At 44.6% G+C, this 21,153-nt stretch overlaps 1 protein-coding gene across 5 annotated transcripts in view; it reads left to right on the forward strand.

Moving 5' to 3' along the window:
• The first annotated feature begins 1,091 nt into the window (after window positions 1–1,091).
• The window catches only part of rbm44 (RNA binding motif protein 44), a 117,493-nt gene continuing 97,431 nt past the window's right edge, over window positions 1,092–21,153 (forward strand). For all 5 annotated transcript variants that reach the window (XM_085985408.1, XM_085985409.1, XM_085985410.1 and 2 more), the window contains exons 1-2: window positions 1,092–1,243; window positions 17,582–19,458. In XM_085985408.1, coding sequence (XP_085841534.1) covers window positions 1,120–1,243; window positions 17,582–19,458 — 2,001 coding nt within the window. In that variant the 5' untranslated portion in view covers window positions 1,092–1,119. The remainder of the gene's footprint in view (window positions 1,244–17,581; window positions 19,459–21,153) is intronic.

The following is a 21,153-nucleotide window of genomic DNA, read 5'->3' on the forward strand; positions in this document are numbered from 1 at the left end:
AGCCTTAAGAAATATATCTAACTCCTTCTTGAATATATTTAATGAATTGGCCTCAACTGCCTTCTGTGGTAGAGAATTCCACAGGTTCACCACTCTGGGGGAAGAAATTCCTCCTCATCTCTGTCCTAAATGGCTTATCCCTTATCCTTAGACTGTGACCCCTGGTTCTGGACTCCCCTGCCATCAGGAACATCCTTCCTGCATCCAATCTGTCTAGTCTTGTTAGAATTTTATAAGTTTCAATGAGATCCCCTCTCATTCTTCTAAACTCTAACGAATATAAGCCTAATCGACCCAATCTCTCTCCATACGTCATTCCTGCCATCCCAGGTATCAGTCTGGTGAATCTTCGCTGCACTCCCTCCATGGCAAGAACATCCTTCCTCAGATAAGGTGACCAAAACTGTGCACAATACTCAAGGTGTGGTCTCACCAAGACCCTGTACAACTGCAGCAAGACATCCTTGTTCCTGTACTCGAATCCTCTCGCTATGAAGGCCTTCTTAACCGCCTGCTGCACCTGCATGCTTACCTTCAGTGACTGGTGCATAAGGACATCCAGGTCTCGTTGCACTTCCCCTTTTCCCAATCTATTGCCATTTCTCCTGAATTCAATATTGCATTTATTAGTGATTATCATATATTTATAAGTCTCTAGTTTTGTTCTCCCCAGGAGCATTTAATTTTGTCACAGCTTTTAATTGTGTAAGAATAGCCTGCACTGCAGACTACTTCTGTCAAAGGACTGAAGTCTGATCAATGGGATGGGCCTTCTGTGCATTGAGACTGGTGCATGACTTCTGTGTGTATTTAAACAACTGGACAGTTACTGTTCCAATAACTTTTTCCCCCAGGAACTAATAGGCCTAACTGAAGACATTCATTGGATGTAGATAACTATTGGACCAAGAAAATCTGAAAGTTGTTTGCCTCCAGAACAGTCTGCACTTCAAAGTAATTAATTAAGAAGCACTAATAAGTGCAAATCTTTGTTCTAAAGTGCTCTGCCGGTGTATACGATGCTTTTAGGACCATTCAAGGGCGAGAGATGTGAGGTTGACTGAGTATGACAACTGCTTTGAGTTAATTCCGTATATTGTCTTTCCATCTAGATCAAGAATGCCTACGTTTTACTGCATTTGGCCTTGTGAAACGTGCAATTACTGCAATACCTTAGGTACACGAAAATGTAGGAACTGTAGTGAACCAATGAGAGATGCAGAGCAGCCTCTGTATTTAGAAGGTACGTGTTTGGATTCTCCAAAGTTATAGTTAAAGCAAATAGGGTACTGGGCTGAATTCACAGGACTATTGATTACAAAATGAAACAAACCATTTTGTCCTTGTACAAGACCTTGGTTAGGTCTCATTTAGAATACTGTGTCCAGTTTTGGTCCCCTGACCTGGTGGGCGATATTGAGACTTTGGAAAAGGTTCAGAGGAGAGCCACAAGATCGATTCAAAGTTTAAAACATCATAGCTACCCAGATAGAGCTGGGTCTATATACTCTAGAGAAGCATAGACTCGGGGCGATTTGATTGAGGTTTGTAAAATAATGAAGGGACTTGATTGTGTGCACACTGACAAATTGAATTAGATAGGTTGGGGAGGACCAGGAGTCCTCATACAAGAGGTAGGTGCTAAATAATTTAAGTGTTAATTGATGTGGTCAATTTTTGATTAGTTTTGATTGCCTAGTGTGTTGACTACTTTTCCTTCCAATGTGCAGTACACTTATCTGCATTGAATTTAATCTGCCATTGTTTTGCCTATATATATATTGTCCAATGGATTCTTTAATTTCTTAGCTGCCTCCTCTGACTGCACTGCCCTTCTTAGTTTGGTCATCTGAAAATTTGACAAGTAGAGTTTCTGAATCTGTCATTTATATAAATTTGAAACCATTGTGGCCCCAACACCGAGTCCTGGGACACCCATTTAGTATTGTCTTCCCCCATCGCAACACAAATCCTCTAACAAGTACCTGCTGTTTTCTATCCTTCAGCCAATTTCTTATCCATTCCCAAGATTTAACGTGAATCCCCACAGCTTTAAGTATGATTAATAGCCTTTTGTATGGAACGTTGAACCGTTCAAAAATCTAGGTACACATCGTAACAGTTTGCATAGTCTGCTTGGGTTATCACTTCCTCAAAGTTGAGGTTGGTCAGGCAGGATTTTCCCCTTCTAAACCCATGTTGATTGCTGTTCACTAGGTTATTGTTGTATAGATAATTCTCCAGTTTACTGCTGATCAATTTCATTATTTTATCTCCATCTAATTTTGTGTTACTTTGGGGTATCCCCAGAGGCTTCCCATGCCTCACACGGGACTTATAGGGATTTAGTTATTTAGGTGTAATGAGTGAGCTATTAGTCAGTTTGACTTTCGCTTTAAGCCAAAATGAAGTGGTGTGATGGAAATCCTAGGGCTTTGTATCCCACTGGAGTTTTAAGACCATAGTTTCGTTGTTAACCTCCCCCTCCCCCTCCCCCACCCGACGGGCGGGTGGTTAATATAAAAAAAAATTGGCTGACCCACCCACCCCCCCAACCCAACGCGGCCGGTGCAATTTTCATGACAGCTGATAGCGGGTCCGACGAGTGACACGCTCTAGAGAGGTAGGAAGCTAATAAACATATTTAAGTTGGGTTCTTATAACATTACCACCCCCTCAACCAGGACCCTGAATTAAATTTAACTACTGGAGCACAGGTTTCTGCGGGTCACCAGGGAAATGGAGGAGCGATTGGCAGGATGTTAACTCTCCATGTGCAAGCTTCTGTACTCTCAGGTGCTTCCTCAGTTCATTGTGGAATATAGTTTGGTTATAATTCCTAGCTCCAGATGGTCATTTGGAGAGTTGCCAAGGGAAAAAACTGTTATGGGTGCCATAAATACTGCACTGTTCCGGACTGATCAAGACACGGACGAAGAGGAGCAACAGAGAGCTGAGGAGGGAACTGCAGGTGAGCAGCATCATAGGACTCGTGCTTGCACAAGGCCTTACCCATCCAACAGGGTGTAAAGGCAGAGGTTCAGTTTTCTTGGAAGAGCAGTGCTTTAGGAGGCTCCAGATGACACCGCAGATGGTTGCTGACTTCTGCAGCCTCCTATAGGAAGACCTTCTGGCATCTGGACCTGGCGGCCATGCCAGTGGCAGTGAAAGTAATCCGCACTGAATTTCTTTGCTTCTGGCTCCTTCCAGGGTGTGACAGGGCATGTCAACTGTGTCACAGTCAGCAACATACAAATGCATCAGGCAAGTGACTGATGGATTATTTGCCAGGGCCAACAAATATATAACGTTTCTGTGTGATGCAGACCGAGTGAGCAATGAGATTTGCATCTTTGGCAGGCTTCTCACAGGTGCAGGGTGCCATAAATTGCATGCATGTGGCAATCAGAGCGCCCAGACCAGACAGGAACATTTGTGAACCGCAACAGCTTCCACTCCATCAATGTTCAGCTCGTATACAGGAAACTTTGGTGTATCTGGAAGTTAACTGTCCGGAATGCTCGATCCACCGGCAAAATTCAGGAGTCGGTTCAGTTAGTTTTTTTTTCTTTTCGTTGCTTTTTTTTCACCAGTCAGGCTCTGCAAGGTCTAGCTAAAGCTGTTGCTTAGCTACAGAGACGCTTGCAAGCTACGGCTGACTGTTTAGAAGCTGTAGGGTTTGTTGCTGGATACGGAGCTCCGTATGTTTTAACATTACCGCTGGTTTGTCCAGCAGTTTTGATGGGACGACAACAGCTCGGTGCCGGATATCACAGTTTCCTGTACAACCATAAAAAGAGATTTATGCGGGTCTGTGCATAATTCCTTGGGAATTGTCTTCATACTGCGTCAGTCGAATATCTCCATAACCTGGGACCAACCTGATAGGATGGCTGCTTGGGAGGCGGTGGCGTAGTGGTTATGTCACGACTAGTAAGCCAGAGGCTCAGTCAAATGCTCTGAGGATATGGGTTCAAATCCCACCACGGCAGCTGGTGGAATTTCAATTCAATTCAATTTAATTCTGGAATTAAATGTTAGTCTTGGTAATGGCGACCATGATGCCATTGTCGATTGTTGCAAAAACCCATCTGGTTCACTAATGTCCTTTAGGGAAGGATATCTGCCGTCCTTACCTGGTCTGGCCTACATGTGACTCCAGACCCACAGCAATGTGGTTGACTCTTAATGCCCTCTGAAATGGCCTAGCAAGCCACTCAGTTGTAAAACTGCAGCGGTTCACCACCATCTTCTCAAGGGCAATTAGGGATGAGCACTAAATGCAGGCCTAGTCAGCTAGCGACGCCCACATCCCATCAATGAATTAAAAAAAAAAAAAAAAGGGCTGCCCCCTTCAATTGTGGCTAATGACACCTCGGCGGAACCCCTCCACACAACCATAAGAGAGCTACAACGCCAGCCACATCAGCATGCGATGCATTATCAAGCAAGCCATAGGAATGCTGAAGTTAAAGTTCAGGTGCCTGAAGGATCACTGCAGTATTCGCCAGCCAGGGTGTCGTGCATCATTGTTGCATGCTGCGTCCTACACAACATGGCACTGCAAAGAAGTCGTCCGGAGGTTCAGAATCAGGAAGGCATTCATGACTCATCGGATGAGGACAACAATGATAATGGAAACATTGGGGATCTGGACGCATGGTCACCTGAACATATTGCTGTCAGCGACATAAGGAATGCTATAATAGCACGAAGGTTCAGTTGGACCACTGTCAACTACACCATTGTAGCCCTATCAACCATAACTCCTGTGCACAAGCAGTCATGTAACCCTCAATGACTGGTCCAACATCCCACATGAGATTTAACTAATGTTATTGATACTCTACACTAATTATATTAAAATCTCACTGTCCAAGAGATCAGAAACAGTGGAATGATGTAAGTGACAAATATTTAATTGTGATCAAAATAAATGGCTTAACAATAAATATGCAAGGGTAAGAAAACCTCCTGCTGATTACCACCTATTGCCCTCTCTCAGCTGATGAATCTACTCCTCCAAGGGCACAGAATGTACTCTGGGTGGAGGACATCAGTGTCCATCACCAAGCCCCTCGCGCCTGTTCCGCCATTTAATGAGATCATGGCTGATCATCCAAATTCAGTACCCTGTCCCTGCTTTCTCCCCATATCCCTTGATCCCTTTAACCTTAAGAAATATATCTAACTCCTTCTTGAATATATTTAATGAATTGACCTCAACTGCCTTGTGTGGTAGAGAATTCCACAGGTTTACCACTCTCTGGGTGAAGAACTTTCTCCTCATCTCAGTCCTAAATGGCTTATCCCTTATACTTAGACTGTGACGACTCCCCGCCACCGGGAACATCCTTCCTTAGATTCAGAATAAATCTAGCGGCTCAAAACTGGGCATCCATAGGGCGCTGTGGGCCATCAGCAGCAGCAGAATTGTATTCCACCACAATCTAACCTCTTGGCCCGGCATCTCCCTCACTCTACCATTACCATCAAGCCAGGGGACCAACCCTGGTTTGGTGAGGAGTGCAGAAGAGCATGCCAGGAGCAGCACCAGGCGTAGCTAAAAATGAGGTGCCAACCTGGGGAAGCTGCAGCACAGGACTACATTCTTGCTAAACAGCGGAAACAGCATCTATAGACTGGGCTAAGCGATCCCACAATCAACGGATCAGATCAAAGCTCTGTAGTCCTGTCACATCCAGTTGTGAATGGTGGTGGACAAGTAAACAACTAACGGGAGGAGGAGGCTCTATAAATATCCTCATCCTCTAAATTGGAGCCCAGCACGTGAGTGCAAAAGACAAGGCTGAAGCGTTTGCAACCATCTTTAGCCAGAAGTGCCGAGTGGATGATCCATATCAGCCTTCTCCTGAGGTTCCCACCATCACAGAAGCCAGTCTTCAGCCAATTTGATTCACTCCATGTGATATCAAGAAACGGCTGAGAGCACTGGATACAGCAAAGGCTATGGGCCCCAACAACATCCCGGCTATCGTGCTGAAGACTTGTGCTCCAGAACTAGCTGCGCGACTAGCCAAGCTGTTCCAGTACAGCTACAACACTGGCATCTACCCGACAGTGTGAAAAACAGCCCAGGTATGTCCAGTCCACACAAAAAACAGGACAAATCCAATCCGGCCAATTACCGCCCCATCAGTCTACTTTCAATCCTCAGCAAAGTGATGGAAGGTGTCGTCAACAGTGCTATTAAGCGGCACTTATTCACCAATAATCTGCTCACCGATGCTCAATTTGGGTTCCGCCACGACCACACTGCTCCAGACCTCATTACAGCCTTGGTCCAAACATGGACAAAAGAGCTGAATTCTATAGGTGAAGGGAGAGTGACTGCCCTTGACATCAAGGCAGCATTTGACCAAGTGTGGCATCAAGGAGCCCTATTAAAACGGAATTCAATGGGAATCAGAGGGGAAACTCTACACTGGCTGGAATCATACCTAGCACAAAGGAAGATGGTTGTGGTTGTTCGAGGTCAATCATCTCGGCCCCAGGACATCGCTGCAGGAGTTCCTCAGGGCAGTGTTCTGGGCCCAACCATCTTCAGCTGCTTCATCAATGCCCTTCCCTTCATCAGAAGTGTGTATGTTCGCTGATGATTGCAGTTTTCAGTGCCATTCACAACTCCTCAGATAATGAAGCAGCCCATACCCGCATACAGCAAGACCTGGATGACATTCAGGTTTGGGCTGATAGGTGGCAAGTAACATTTGCGTCACGCAAGTGCCAGGCAATGACTATCTCCAACAAGCGAGAGTCAAACCATCGCCTCTGACATTCAATGGCATCGCCGAATCCCCCCAATATAAACATCCTGGGGTTCACTATTGACCAGGAACTTAACTGGACCAGCCACAAATACTGTGGCAACAAGAGCAGATCAGAGGCTGGGTATTCTGCGGCGAGTGTCTCACCTGCTGACTCCCCAAAGCCTTTCCACCATCTACAGTGCACAAGTCAGGAGTGTGATGGCATGCTCTCCTGTTGCCTGGATGAGCGCAGCTCAACAACACTCAAGAAGCTTGACACCATGCAGCACGAAGCAGCCCGTTTGATTGGCATCCTATCTACCACCTTAAACATTCACTCCCTCCACCACCGGCGCACGGTTGCTGCAGTGTGAACCATCTACAAGATACATTGCAGCAACTCAACAAGGCTTCTTCGACAGCACCTCCCAAACCCGTGACCTCTGCCACTTAGAAGGACAGGCGCATAGGAGCACCATCACCTGCAAGTTCCCCTCCAAGTTGCACATCATCCTGACTTGGAAATATATAGCTGCTCCTTCATCGTCGCTAGGTCAAAATCCTAGAACTCCCTCACTAACAGCACTATGGGAGTACCTTCACCACAGAGACTGCAGCGGTTCAAGGAGGTGGCTCACCACCACCTTCTCAAGGGCAATCAGGGATGGGCAATAAATGCTGGCCTTGCCAGCGACGCCCATATCCCAGGAACAAACTAAAAAAAAGTGACACTCGTGTTAACCCTATGTGATATATGCTTTCTCTTCCTATGCGTACCACTTGTAGGTAGTGCTGCCCTTGTGGCTTCAGCAGAGATGGTGGAAGGGTGCTGTTCACCCTTAGTGTCCTGAGTTGCACTTGGCCAACGCCCTCTGGGCGTTGGAGCCCTTGAGGGCCCTGCCACTGACTGCTCCTCTTGTATTTGTGCAGGGGCAGTGTGGGCCAGCTGAAGTGGAGGCAGCATGTCAGGTATTGGTCGAGGGGGTGGTAATGGATGAGACGTGCCGATGTTCTGAGAAACATCTGCACTTGCTTCGCCTGTTCTGCCATCCTCTCTCCCCCAGGGGCAGCGGCACATCAGTTCTGCTTGTCTGCGGAAGAGCAGAGTGGAGGAAACCGTTGACTCCTTGGAAGCCCCGATTTTGTCGGTCTCCGATCTTATCAAAGCCGGAGGAGACACTCGAGCAAGAGTCTGCCTACCCACCGTCTGAGCTGACATGCAGGACATGATGGCTGCCAGTATTGAATCGTGAGCGGCTGGCTACAATTTCCATGGAGCTTGCCACATGCTCCATTGTGGATTGCAGCATTGAAAAGCCCTGCATCATCAGCCCACAGATGTTCGAGTTGGACTCCGTCAACCTCTCTGCCATTATGGGCAGTGTGCCTGGCAGGCCTACCAATACCTCATTGAGTTGCTGCTGTGCCTCAAGCATTCTCCTTTTTAGTGCTGGCCCCAGGAATTCTGCTTCTCTGTCCTGATCAGCAGAGCTTGGTGATGACGGCGCCCTCTGGCAAGTTATCTCATCAACTGTCCCTTCCACGATTCTCTGCTCTTGCTCACTTGGGTCATGTGAGTTACCAAGTGCAGTCCCATCTATCAAAGTGGACCAACTGAGTTGTCAATAATTGAATAACCACAAAGTGAAGTTGCTTTGTGGCAGATGCGGGAAAGAAGCATTAATGTTGTCACCCTTCACTGCTGGACTGCCAGCCTCGCCATTGCCAACTCTGAGGGAGCTTGCTATTCTGCTGATCTCGAGACGGCTCCTCTGTTGCTGAAATCTCTCTCATTGGGGTTCCCCCACCAGTCCTTACCCTCTCCCTGGTATTTTGCAGACTTTTCCACAAGGGTGGCATGACATACCTATGAGTGGCTCTGAGGAATGTTCACATTCGATGGATGCAGTGCAAACGGTTAAGGTGAGAAATAGGCATGCATAAGGAGTGCGAGTGGCATGCCTTTGAGGATTGTCCTAATGATGCCATTTAAGGATTTGTGGTCAGAGTGGTTGGAGATGAGTGAGGTCGTATGAGTTGTTTGAAGATTGCGGTCACTGGTAGTGGTGGAGGGAAGAAATGGGAGCTGAGCATGCCAAGAGAGAGTGGGTGACAGGAGGTGCATTTACTCTGAAGGATTGGTCGTGATGAGAGTTATGTGGGGCTGAGGAGTGCTGTGAAGGGAGTAGGTCTGACAAGACAAAGTGAGAGGGTGTACAATGCAGGATATAAGAGAATATAGTCTGATCAGGTCATTGAACCGTGTGCGCCACTGAATCCATGACCTTGGGGTCACATTCCTGCTAACCTCTGCTGCCACCTCCAGCCAGGCCGCCTTGGTGGTGGCAGCAAGCTTCTTTTTAAACACTAGCTGGGAACAGCACCTCCTTCCTACTCTTTATGGCCCCCAGCAGCACATTAAGACTCATCTGAGAATCTAGGCGCAGCCTTGCCTCCTTGTCGTCATTGCCAAATTCCTCTTTGCTCTAAATGCCAGATCCTCAAAACCACCTCCTGAATTTCATCTGTTATCTCGGCCTTTAAATAGTCACGGCGACATCGCGTCATGCAGATCCGTGTCACGACCGTTCACACGCATTGGAGATGCAAAACTCAGAAGTAAAATGATAATGAGGCATCCCCATTGAAATCAGGCATTCGTCGCAGGCGATCTCTCACCGCCCCCTCCCCCCTACTCCACTCCCGGCTCCTCGTTAATATCAGGGTTCCATGTGTGGCAGACTATATGCAGCACTGCTTCTGTGTAATATCAAGGTATGATGTACTCCCCTGGTGTGTAGAGGACTCGTACATCGAGTCTACAGCACACACAAATCTAGTAGTATTTTATCATTGTTCTACTATTAGTATTTTATCATTGTTATGCCATATTTATTCCAATGTTGGGAGGACTTGTAAAAAATCAACATTTCATTGTGCAATACACCTGTCTGCTGCATATATGACAAATAAAAAACATTGAATTGAATTGAAACCGGCCACTTGACCCAACAGGTCTATGCTGGCGTTTATGCTCCATGCGAGCCTCCTCCCACCCCTTTTCATCTAACCCTATCAGCATATTCTTCGATTCCTTTCTCCCGCATGTGCTTAGCTTCCCCTTAAATGCATCTATGCTATTTGCCTCAACTACTAGTGGTAGCGCATTCCACATTCTTAACACTCTGGGTAAAGAAGTTTCTCCTGAATTCCCTATTGGATTTAATAGTGGCTATTTTATATTTCTGATCTCTAGTTTTGGTCTCCCCCACAAATAGGATAGACGTGGAGAAAATGTTTCTATCAAACCCTTTCATTATCATAAAGACCTCTATCAGGTCACCCATCAGCCTTCTATTGCTTGAAGAATGAAGATGCTACCTGTTAAGGAGTCTTTTGAAATGGTGGCTGGGAATGAAGGCTGTTCTAAGCGCAATGTGGCCATTTTTGCTCAGTATTAAACTGGATGGATGAGAACAGAGCTTTTATAACAAGAAAGGCTGGGTGCATGTCCAAAGTGAGTCCAGTTGTACATGCACAAATATGGCAAGCCCGTGGCCATCAAAAAACAGATTTTTGCTGTTTTTCCTTCCTCAACATGATTGTCCAATTCTGGTGGTGGTAACCCAATCAACCCAAGTCCGAGGTTCTCATACACTATCCTTGGGTAAGTTACAGCCATTGCAAGCCTCGAAATAGAGTCCAACCTCGCATTAAGTCTGACTAGCTCTCCCGAGAGATAGTACGACCTCCCGTCTACTGTATCAGTAAATCATGGCTTTGGTCTGATTTTACCTTCCTTCACTCCTGGTCCTCTCTTCCCTTTTTATTTTGCTTCACAGCTCACCTCACCTGACTACAGGTGCATGTGCTGCTGTCAATGGTTTTCTTTTGTTTTCTCACTGGAGAACTGTAAGTAAGTAAGCCACTGCTTGGGATTATGACCCTTGACCCAAAGTAGCATCCCTGACTCGTTATTTTACGAGTAACATATTAGAACTTGGGTAATTTTATATGATCTGTACATTAGATAGGCATTTTAGAAATGCTGCAGATTATGGGGGTTATTTTGGTGAAAGGGTGAAAACTGGCGCTAACTGGGTGCTGTGCTAATAAGACACGCCTGTTTGAAAATCTGGTTTTAGCATGCAATTTTGGGCTCAAGTAAGGCTGTGACAGCCAATTAAGAGAGACTCTCACCTTTGGGACCGCTTTAAAACAGTTTAAAAGCTAATCAGTTTTCTTTCGTCTCTTGAGTGACCTGTTGCTAATCACTAACCTGCTGTGCTTGAAACATAGAAACACAGAAGATAGGAGTAGGCCACTCGGCCCCTCGAGCCTGCTCCGCCATTCAATGCGATCATGGCTGATCATCCAAATTCAGTACCCTGTCCCTGCTTTCTTCCCATATCCCTTGATCCCCTTAGCCTTAAGAAATATATCTAACTCCTTCTTGAATATATTTAATGATTTGGCCTCAACTGTCCTCTGTGGTAGAGAATTCCACAGGTTCACCACTCTCTGGGTGAAGAAATTCCTCCTCCTCTCAGTCCTAAATGGCTTACCCCTTATCCTTAGACTGTGATCCCTGGTTCTGGACTCCCCCGCCATTGGGAACAGCCTTCCTGCATCTAGTCCTGTTAGAACTTTATAAGTTTCAATGAGATCCCCTCTCATTCTTCTAAACTCTAGCGAATATAAGCCTAATCGACCCAATCTCTCTTCATACGTCATTCCTGCCATCCCAGGTATCAGCCTGGTGAATCTTCGCTGCACTCCCTCCATGGCAAGAACATCCTTCCTCAGATAAGGCGACCAAAACTGTGCACAATACTCAAGGTGTGGTCTCACCAAGGCCCTGTACAACTGCAGCAAGACATCCTTGTTCCTGTACTCGAATCCTCTCGCTATGAAAGCCAGCATACCATTTGCCTTCTTAACCGCCTGCTGCACCTGCATGCTTACCTTCAGCGACTGGTGCACAAGGACACCCAGGTTTCGTTGCACTTCCCCTTTTCCCAATCTATTGCCGTTCAGATAATCTGCCTTCCTGTTTTTGCCACCAAAGTGGATAACCTTGCATTTATCCACATTATACTGCATCTGCCATGCCTCTGCCCAATTGCCCAACCTGTCCAAATCGTACTGGAGTTTCTCTGCATCCTCCTCACAGCACACACGCCCACCCAGCTTTGTGTCATCTGCAAACTTGGAGATATTACATCTAGTTCCCTTGTCTGGGGTCCTAGCACCGATCCCTGCGGTACCCCACTAGTCACTGCCTTCCACTCGGGAAAAGACCCGTTTATTGCAACTCTTTGCTTCCTGTCTACCAACCTGTTTTCTATCCAAGTCAGTACAATTCACAATTCAAATCGCTTTATTGGCATGATAAGTTACATCTTATGTTGCCAAAGCATCAAAATACATTTATGGTTGAGCACATAAACGCAGTTCTATTCATACAGTGTATAAACAGGTATATCCCTGAGTGTATAAATATACATTCGCATTGTTTATATATATTCATTTCTTAGTTTACTGGTTGTCCCTCTGTTCATGGCAAGCTGTAACATAGTGTGCCGCCAGTGTTACACAGCTTCTCTCCTCTCCCAGTAGGAATGGGAGTTTTTGGTTGTCATTCAGATTTCTGAATTCCGGGCATATTTGTGAGAATTTTTGGTAGAAATTTTCCCTGATGTCCTGATATTTTCCACAGGCTGTGAGGAAGTGCATCTCTGTCTCCACTACTCCCTGACTGCAGTGAGAGCATATCCTGTCTTCTCTTGGCAGCCTGGTCTGCCTGTGTCTGCCTTTTTCGATCGCTAGGCTATGTTCGCTAAGTCTGTACCTTGTCAAGGTTCTTCTCAGTTTGTTATCCTTTACCATGGTCAGGTAATCAGCTATGTTGTATTGTCTGTTTAGGGCCAAGTAGCAATTGAGTTTGCTTTGGGTTTTTGTTGTTTCTGCCCAATATGTCAGATATTTTTCCTTTTGCTTAGCGACGATTGTGTTGGGTCGAATTCTTTGTGTTACCCTGTCACTGTCCTGGGGCTGGTTATTGTTAGTAGTTACTTCACTGAGTCCCAGGACTAGTTGACTGAGGGTGTTCTTCTTTATGGTCAGCTCTTGGCATTTCGGGGCGTCGTAGTGATAGCATTGGGGATTGCTCATTTGTAGGTGATTCCAAAATTTGGTGGCTCTTTTTTGGATAGTGATTATTAATGGATATTGGCCTAGTTCCGCCCTGCATGCATTGTTTACTGTTTTCCTTTGAGTCCGGAGGATACTTTTACAGAATTCTGCATGTAGGATCTCAATTGGGTGTTTGTCCCATTTTGCGAATTCTTGTTGAGTTAGCGGTTCCCATACTTCACTGCCATAGAGTGCAATTGGTTCAATTACTGATTTGAAAATTTTGAGCCAAATGCTAATTGGGATTTCTATTTGGATTGATTTTTTGATGGCATAGAAAGCCCTTCTTGCTTTCTCTTTCAGTTCATTCACAGCCAGTTTGAAGTTTCCTGTAGAACTGATTTTTAAGCCCAAGTATGTGTAGTTAGTGGTTTGTTCAATTTTGGTTGTTCCTACTGTGAAATTTATTTTGGGTCCCTGATGTTTGGATCTTTGCTGGAACACAAGGACTTTGGTTTTTTGGGGATTTATTGTCAGGGCCCAAGTCTGGCAGTACGACTCCAGCAGGTCCAGGTTCAGCTGTAGACCCTCTTTAGTTGGTGACAGCAGAACCAGGTCGTCTGCATAGAGGAGGAATTTAACCTTGGATTCATATAGGGTGAGGCCGGGTGCTGTAGATTGTTCAAGTAGTTTTGCCAATCCATTTATGTAAATATTAAAGAGTACCTTACCCCCAATCCCATGTGCTTTAATATTGCACGCTAGTCTCTTATGCGGGACCTTATCGAAAGCCTTCTAAAAGTCCAAATACACCACATCCACTGGTTCTCCCTTATCTATTCTACCAGTTGCATCCTCAAAAAATTCCAGTAGATTAGTCAAGCATGATTTACCTTTTGTAAATCCATGTTGACTTTGTCTGATCCTGTCACTGTTTTCCAAGTGCTCTGCTATTACATCTTTTATAATGGACTCTAGCATTTTCCCCACTACCGATATCAGGCTTACCGGTCTATAATTCCCCATTTTTTTCTCTACCACCTTTTTTAAATAGTGGGGTTACATTAGCTACCCTCCAATCTTTGGGAACTGTTCCAGAGTCTATAGAATTTTGGAAGATGACCAGCAATGCATCTACTATTTCTAAGGCCACTTCCTTAAGTACCCTAGGATGTAGATTATCAGGCCCTGGGGATTTATCGGCCGTCAATCCCATCAATTTCCCTAACACCATTTCCCTACAAGTACTGATTTCATTCAGTTCCTCCCTCTCATGAGACCCTATGTTCCCTGACATCTCTGGGAGTTTATTTGTGTCCTCCTTTGTGAAGACAGAACCAAAGTATGTATTGGTCTTCCATGACTTTATTCCCCATTATAAATTCCCCTGATTCTGACTGCAAAGGACCTACGCTTGACTTCACCAATCTTTTTCTCTTCACATATCTATAGAAGCTTTTACAGTCAGTGTTTATGTTCCCTGAACGCTTACACTCATACTGTATTTTCCCCCTCTTAATTAATCCCTTTGTCCTCCTTTGCTGAATCCTAAACTGCTCCCAATCCTCAGGTTTGCTGCTTTTTCTGGCCAATTTTTTTTTCTTCTCCTTGGATCTTGGATCTTATGCTATCCCTAATTTCCCTTGTTAGCCAATGTTGAGTCACCGTTTTTGTTTTATTTTTATGCCAAACAGGGATGAACAAATTCTGTAGTTCATCCATGCGATTTTTAAATGTTTGCCATTGCCTATCCACCGTCAACCCTTTAAGTAACATTCCCCAATCCATCCTAGCCAACTCGCGCCTCATACCATCGTAGTTTCCTTTTATTTAAATTCAGTACCCAAGCCTCTGAATCAACTACTCCACTCTCCATCTTAATGAAGAATTCTAGCATATTATGATCGCTCCTCCCCAAGGGGCTTTGCACAACAAGATTGCTAATTAATCCTTTCTCATTACATAATACCCAGTCTAAGATGGCCTGATCTCTAGTTGGTTCCTGGACATATTGGTCCAGGAAACCATCCCGTATACACTCTAGGAATTCCTCTTCCACAGTATTGTTACTAATTTGGTTAGACCAATCTATATGTAGATTAAAGTCACCCATGATAACTGCTGTGCCCTTATTGCACGCATCTCTAATTTCTCATTTAATGCCATCCCCAACCTCAGCATTACTGTTTGGGGACCTGTATACAACTCCCACTAACGTTTTCTGCCCCTTGGTATTTCTCAGCTCTACCCGTACAGATTCCACATCAGAGCTAATATCCTTCCTTACTATTGTGTTAATCTCTTTAACCAGCAATGCTACCCCACCTCCTTTACCTTTTTGCCTGTCCTTCCTGAATATTGAATACCCCTGGATGTTGAATTCCCAGCCTTGGTCACCCTGGAGCCATGTCTCCGTAATCCCAATTATATCATATCCGTTTACATCTATTTGCGCAGCTAATTCATCCACCTTATTACGAATGCTCCTCGCATTAAGACACAAAGCCTTCAGGCTTGTTTTTTTAACACTCTTAAACCTTTTAGAATTATTGTTTACTGCGGTCATGTTTGATTTACACCCTTGATTTCTCTGACTTCCACTTTTGCTTTTCTCCTTCCTGTCTTTTGCTTCTATCCTTGCTTCCCTTTCCTCTGTCTCCCTGCACAGGTTCCCAACTCCCTGCCATTTTAGTTTAAACCCTCCCCAACAGCACTAGTAAACACTCCCCTTAGGACATCGGTCCCGGTCCTGCCCAGGTGCAAACCGTCCAGTTTGTGCTGGTCCCGCCTCCCCCAGAACTGGTTCCAATGTCCCAGGAATTTGAATCCCTCCCCCTTGCACTATTCTTCTAGCCACGTATTCATCTGAAATATCCTTCTATTTCTGCTCTGACTAGCACGTGGCACTGGTAGCAGTCCTGAGATTACTACCTTTTGAGGTCCTATTTTTTTAATTTACCACCTAACTACCTATATGCACCACATATAGCTCTCCCACTCTTTTTCCTCCCGTCCCGTGCAGCAGAACCACCCATGGTGCCAGGAAGTTGGTTGCTGCTGCCATCCTCCACAACAATATCCAAAGCGGTATATCTGTGAGAGGGGGATGGCCACAGGGGACCCCTGCACAACCTGCTTGCGCCTACTACTCTGCCTGGCGGTCACCCATTCCCTTCCTGCCTGTGCAGCCTTTACCTGCGGTGTGACCAACTGATTAAATGTGATATCCACGATGTCCTCAGCATCGCATGCCCCAGTATGTATCCATTCGCAGCTCCAGCACCGCAATGCGGTCTGCCAGTTGCTGCAGCTGGATACACTTCCCGCACACATGGTCGTCCGGGACACAGGAAGTGTCCCTGATTTCCCACATAGTGCAGGAGGAGCATGCCATGGGGCCGAGCTTTGCTGCCATGACTTACCCTTTAATTAATTTAAATTAAATGAATACCACCAATTATACTACAATTAAATGATATACTCAAGGGCCCTTGTTTCCTAGCACTCCCTGCTACACAACAGAGACCTTAGAAACTATAACCACAAAATTAAGACCGTCTAAACTACTATGAACCTTAACTGTCAATCAAACTATAGAGTAGTATAAGTACTCACCCAATCAGCTGCTTCCTCCTGCCCGCATCACGTTTTGAATCATGACGTGGCTCTGGAATGCCGCCGCCGGTCTGCGAGATTGGTAAGCCTGTGTAGAAAAGCCCGCGAAAGTGAGTTTAAATACTCACTGAACCTCCGCTCTCACCGCTCCCGACACTGGCCTCTGTATATTTAAAAAAAAGCCCGCGAAAGTGAGTTTAAATACTTGAGTGACTATTATTCCTACAGTTTCTCACCCGGTGGGGATTTCTAACTCCTTCCATATAGTTTGCATCCAGTGACCTAACAAATATTCAAAACATGAGCAGGAAGTAAAATCTCTCTTTTTGTTAACTTTTTGGTGTGATGACAGATTCTTTGAACTTCAGTCAATTGAACCAATAATAAGTAATTTGTTGGTCTCTTCAGCTAATAATAAAGATGTTTGACTATTTTAAACTTTATTCTTTATAATCAGTTTTTCTCTGATTTGATTTTTATCCTTGTCCCCTGAAATTGCTGAATGTAATTCAAGTATCCAGGAGTCAGAGTTCTGGTACAGTGGAAAGATAATGAGGCCGGTAAAGTTTTTGCACCTTTTAAAACCAGGAAGAATAACTACAAATGGGCATCAGCTAACAGCATTGACTTTGTCAAGTCTTTCATATTTTTTCTTCCCTGCTCCTTTTGAAGGTGCCGATGTATCTGGGCTACAGTTGCACAGGGTATCTCACCAAAGTGGCCATACTTATTGTGTGAATCTATGCAGTGTAACCAGGCTGTTCGACAGGCGGAGGGTGAGATAGCACAGCCAAGCCTGAACCTGTCACTTTGCAGCTGTGATAAGGAGCTACAACCCTGGCAATTTTTTTTTCTTTCCAAGCCCAGGACACTAGGACCCATTGCAGTGCTTCAACTGCTGTCCCAGTTCTGATCAACTAACTTAATGTAGATTGGGGATTAATGCAGTGACCTTGTGGTTTGTACAGGTACTGAGTACTGCCATTGCCCATTAGACCACAGAGTGAGCATTTTATGGAGTTGTTTAATATTAATTACACTAATTGTTACAAATTTTATAGATAAGAATATGCTTCTTGCGCACAACCAGAGAATCCTTACATCTTATTCAAGTGCTGGAAAAGGGCATCCGTGCTTCAGAGCTGTTGAGAGTCCTAATCCTGTAAGCGGCAAAACAAATGACAATGATACTTGTGATAAAACCATTAAACAACTGTTTGAATCTGGAATGAAACCTCACACCCTTGATAGGGGATTAAGGACTCAATGTGGTGAAGAAATCGTTGAGGCAAAATGTCAACTTTCAAATACTTTGAAGTCAGCATATGAAACCAGGTCCCCTCATGGAAGTTCAAGTGTTAAAGATCTGTCTGCTGATCTGACAAAGGGAACTGGTGTACCGTCGGCTGTTGAACAAGAAAACTACAGCCACAAAATGGCATTGGAGAAAGAGTACGGAAATGAAACAAACCTGTCCTTGGACACAGAGTTTGAGATGTACAGAAAACTGAATGAAATGTCCTTACAGCACGCTGTGGGTGACTGTTTTCAGGAGAGTAAAAGAGAAACTTTGCATCAGTACATTCCTGAATATAAGGATTCTGGGACATTGGATCTGGAGCCATTTCCTGATTATTACAGCATGAACAGCTCTGAAAGCCACAGTTTTGCTGACTTTGCCGATTATTTGGGCTGTGGAGAGATTTCCCCTGAAACACAGACTGCAACAGCATATCCAAGTGCTCAGAATCCTGCAGGATCCGATCAATTTGCACATTGTTCTACTCCAGCTGAAGAAATAGATGAGACCTCGTTTATTTCTGCCGTCACTTCAACACAGAGGTCGTTTGTACACGAGAGCAAGGGGATATCTGCTTGCGAACGTGCAGAAAGGCCAGCTGGAGCACACCTTGTAGAAAGTAAACCTACCAGGATTCCAGAGGGAAGCGTTGAAAGAGTTTTCAATGACTGCAACATTATAGGTCCGAATGGGAGCAAGTTAGAACAAGTAGATGGTGCACATAACAGCGACCTTCAGACTGAAGTATTGTTGGATAGTGCTAATCTAAGTGAACAGTGCTTCCCTTATCAAATAAAAGAATTTGCTAATGACCAATCTGCCTGTAGTACATCAACAGACATTGAAAGTGAAAATCAAGTAGCATTGGTGGCACTTAATGTGATGGAGACTATAATTCCTGCTAATACAGTTTCAAAAGCTGAGGACTCATTACAGAACCAAGGTGACTGTAAGCAAAACAGCACTGCAGTGTCCGCATGTGAAAGTCCAGATCATCCAGGACGGGGGATGTCCTGTGAACTGACTGCAGTTAGCTGTGAACTTTCGGGAGATTCAGATCAGCTGAAGTTCTTTGACGATTCATTCGTGTCGGCTGCTGGTGATAGCATTATTGCAAGTGTGACAGTGGCAGAACGTTACTGTGATGTGACTGGCCAAGTGAATGATGCCTTTGGACCATTGGAGATAACTGAGGGCAATAATAAATCTATCAGCTGTGTGTACCAGACATCAGACTTGACAGCTTCTGGAGGTGGTACTTTGATTGAAGGAATTTGTATTGATACCCAGGTGAAACGTGACTGCTGTTTCAACAAAGGCACTAATGGTTTAATTATCAAGGTAGACCAGAGTGTTGATGCTTGTACTGATTTCAGGGCTGATTTCACCATAGACAAAGCCACTATAGCTAAGATCCCTGTCGTTGACCGAGCTGACAACACAGATATAACTTTGATGAGCAAAAATAGACCAACTCTAGGTCAAAGTAGAACATATGGAAATGTTGCTTGTAATACGAAGTGGTCCATTGTTGGAGTGAATGTGAAACAACAAAGCACCCAGACAGCTATGGTCAGCACAGAGAAGAAATGCATCAATACTATCTTGCAGACAACTGATTTTAATTCACATACAAAGGTATGGTGTTATTTTAATCAACTAGATGTTTGCATTTGGGTTATACTCCATGGGTAAAGTTAAGATGTAACTGGTGAAATTCAAATGGATGTCTCTTTTGAGAGCTTTCAGCTAGAAGCCATGTAAGAAAGAACAAGCTTGCATTTTTACAGTGCACTTCACATCCTTCGGATGTCTCGGAGCACTTCACAGCCAATGAGGAACTTTTGAAATGTCATTTATCTCATGTTTTACTATGTAATTTAATATCTCATGTTTCTAAAGGTGCAATTACGCAACAACTTTAGTGTCGGTGTGAAGTGATTTCCTAAACTTGTATGTTAATCTGGCGTTGGGGCCTGAATTGACTCAAGTGAAGTGGAGCTAGACTCCATACAGGGAGCCTCACTGTTTCTCTCCAGAATTAGGTTGGACTGTGATTTAGGCTGAATTTACGCTATAACTGTAGCATTGGTGTGAAGCAAAAGCACTTTGCATCATGTGCTTAAACAGTGTATTATGCGCTGCTAACTAATCTGTGAATTGGCTGCTTTCAAAATTTAAACCATTTTTTCATTTTGCCCTTCTATAGTCTTGACCAAGAAGCATTAACACCCAATTTCAAATGGCTAAAGTCATCTCTGGAAACCAGGTTGAAGGCTGGCAAAGTAACAAAGAACCCAGTACTTCAGGGTCAATTTAATGTCTGGTTCAACACTGGGAATCTCTATAGTGCAAAGTATTGGGGAACCTGCACTGTTGGAGGTGCCGTCTTTCAGATAAGATGTTAAATCGATGCCCCGTCTGACCCCTCAGGTGGACGTAAAAGATCCCATGGCAATATTCAAAGAAGAGCAAGGGCGTTCTCCCCAGTGTCCTGGCCAATAATTATTCATCAACCAACATCGCTTGAAAAAAATTATCTTGCTATTATCGCATTGCTATTTGTGGGACCTTGCTGTGCAAATTGGCAACTGTATTTCCTATATTACAGCAGTAACTACACTTCAAAAAGTACTCAATTGGCTGTAAAGCGTTTGAGACATCCTAAGGTCGTTAAAGGTGCTGTATAAATGCAAGTCTTTCTTTACACTACTGCTGGCTAAACTAACGCGAGCCACGTGTCATTCAGAGTTGTGACCACTTCATCTTTTGGCAAGAAACTTCTGATATAAGATAGAGAAATAAGATAGAACAGTGACCCCTTGTTTGAGCCCCAGACAGTTAGAGATACATATACACAACCCCTTGCAGGGGGCCAGACCCGCTACGTTGCCACCACTTCAATTGTCTCGTCCGATACAGTGACGGTAGACTTTGCCTGCACCCAGCCCAAGAGGGTCCAGTCACAGTAGGTTCTTTTTTGTTGTTCAACACGATTTTGAAAAGTGTAGATGAGCAGAGAGACTTTGATGTCCATGTACACACATCATTAGGTGACATGGCAAGTTGATGAGATTTATTTTTGGGTTACTTGGGTTTATAAATAGAGGAATAGAATATAAAAGCAAAGAGATCATGTGAGAACTTTATAAATCACTGGTTAGGCCTCCGCTGGAGTGTTGTGGACAATTCTGGGCACCACACTTCAGGAAAGATGTAAAGGCCTTAGAAAGGGTACAGAGGAGGTTTACCAGGATGTTACCAGGGATGAGGGACTTCAGTCATGAGGAGAGGTTGGAAAAGTTAGGACTGTTATCCTTGGAACAGAAGTTA

The sequence above is a fragment of the Somniosus microcephalus genome, chromosome 4 (assembly GCF_052327205.1).
Source record: "Somniosus microcephalus isolate GS21.2 chromosome 4, FLI_Smic_1.0, whole genome shotgun sequence".
Lineage (NCBI taxonomy): Eukaryota > Metazoa > Chordata > Chondrichthyes > Squaliformes > Somniosidae > Somniosus > Somniosus microcephalus.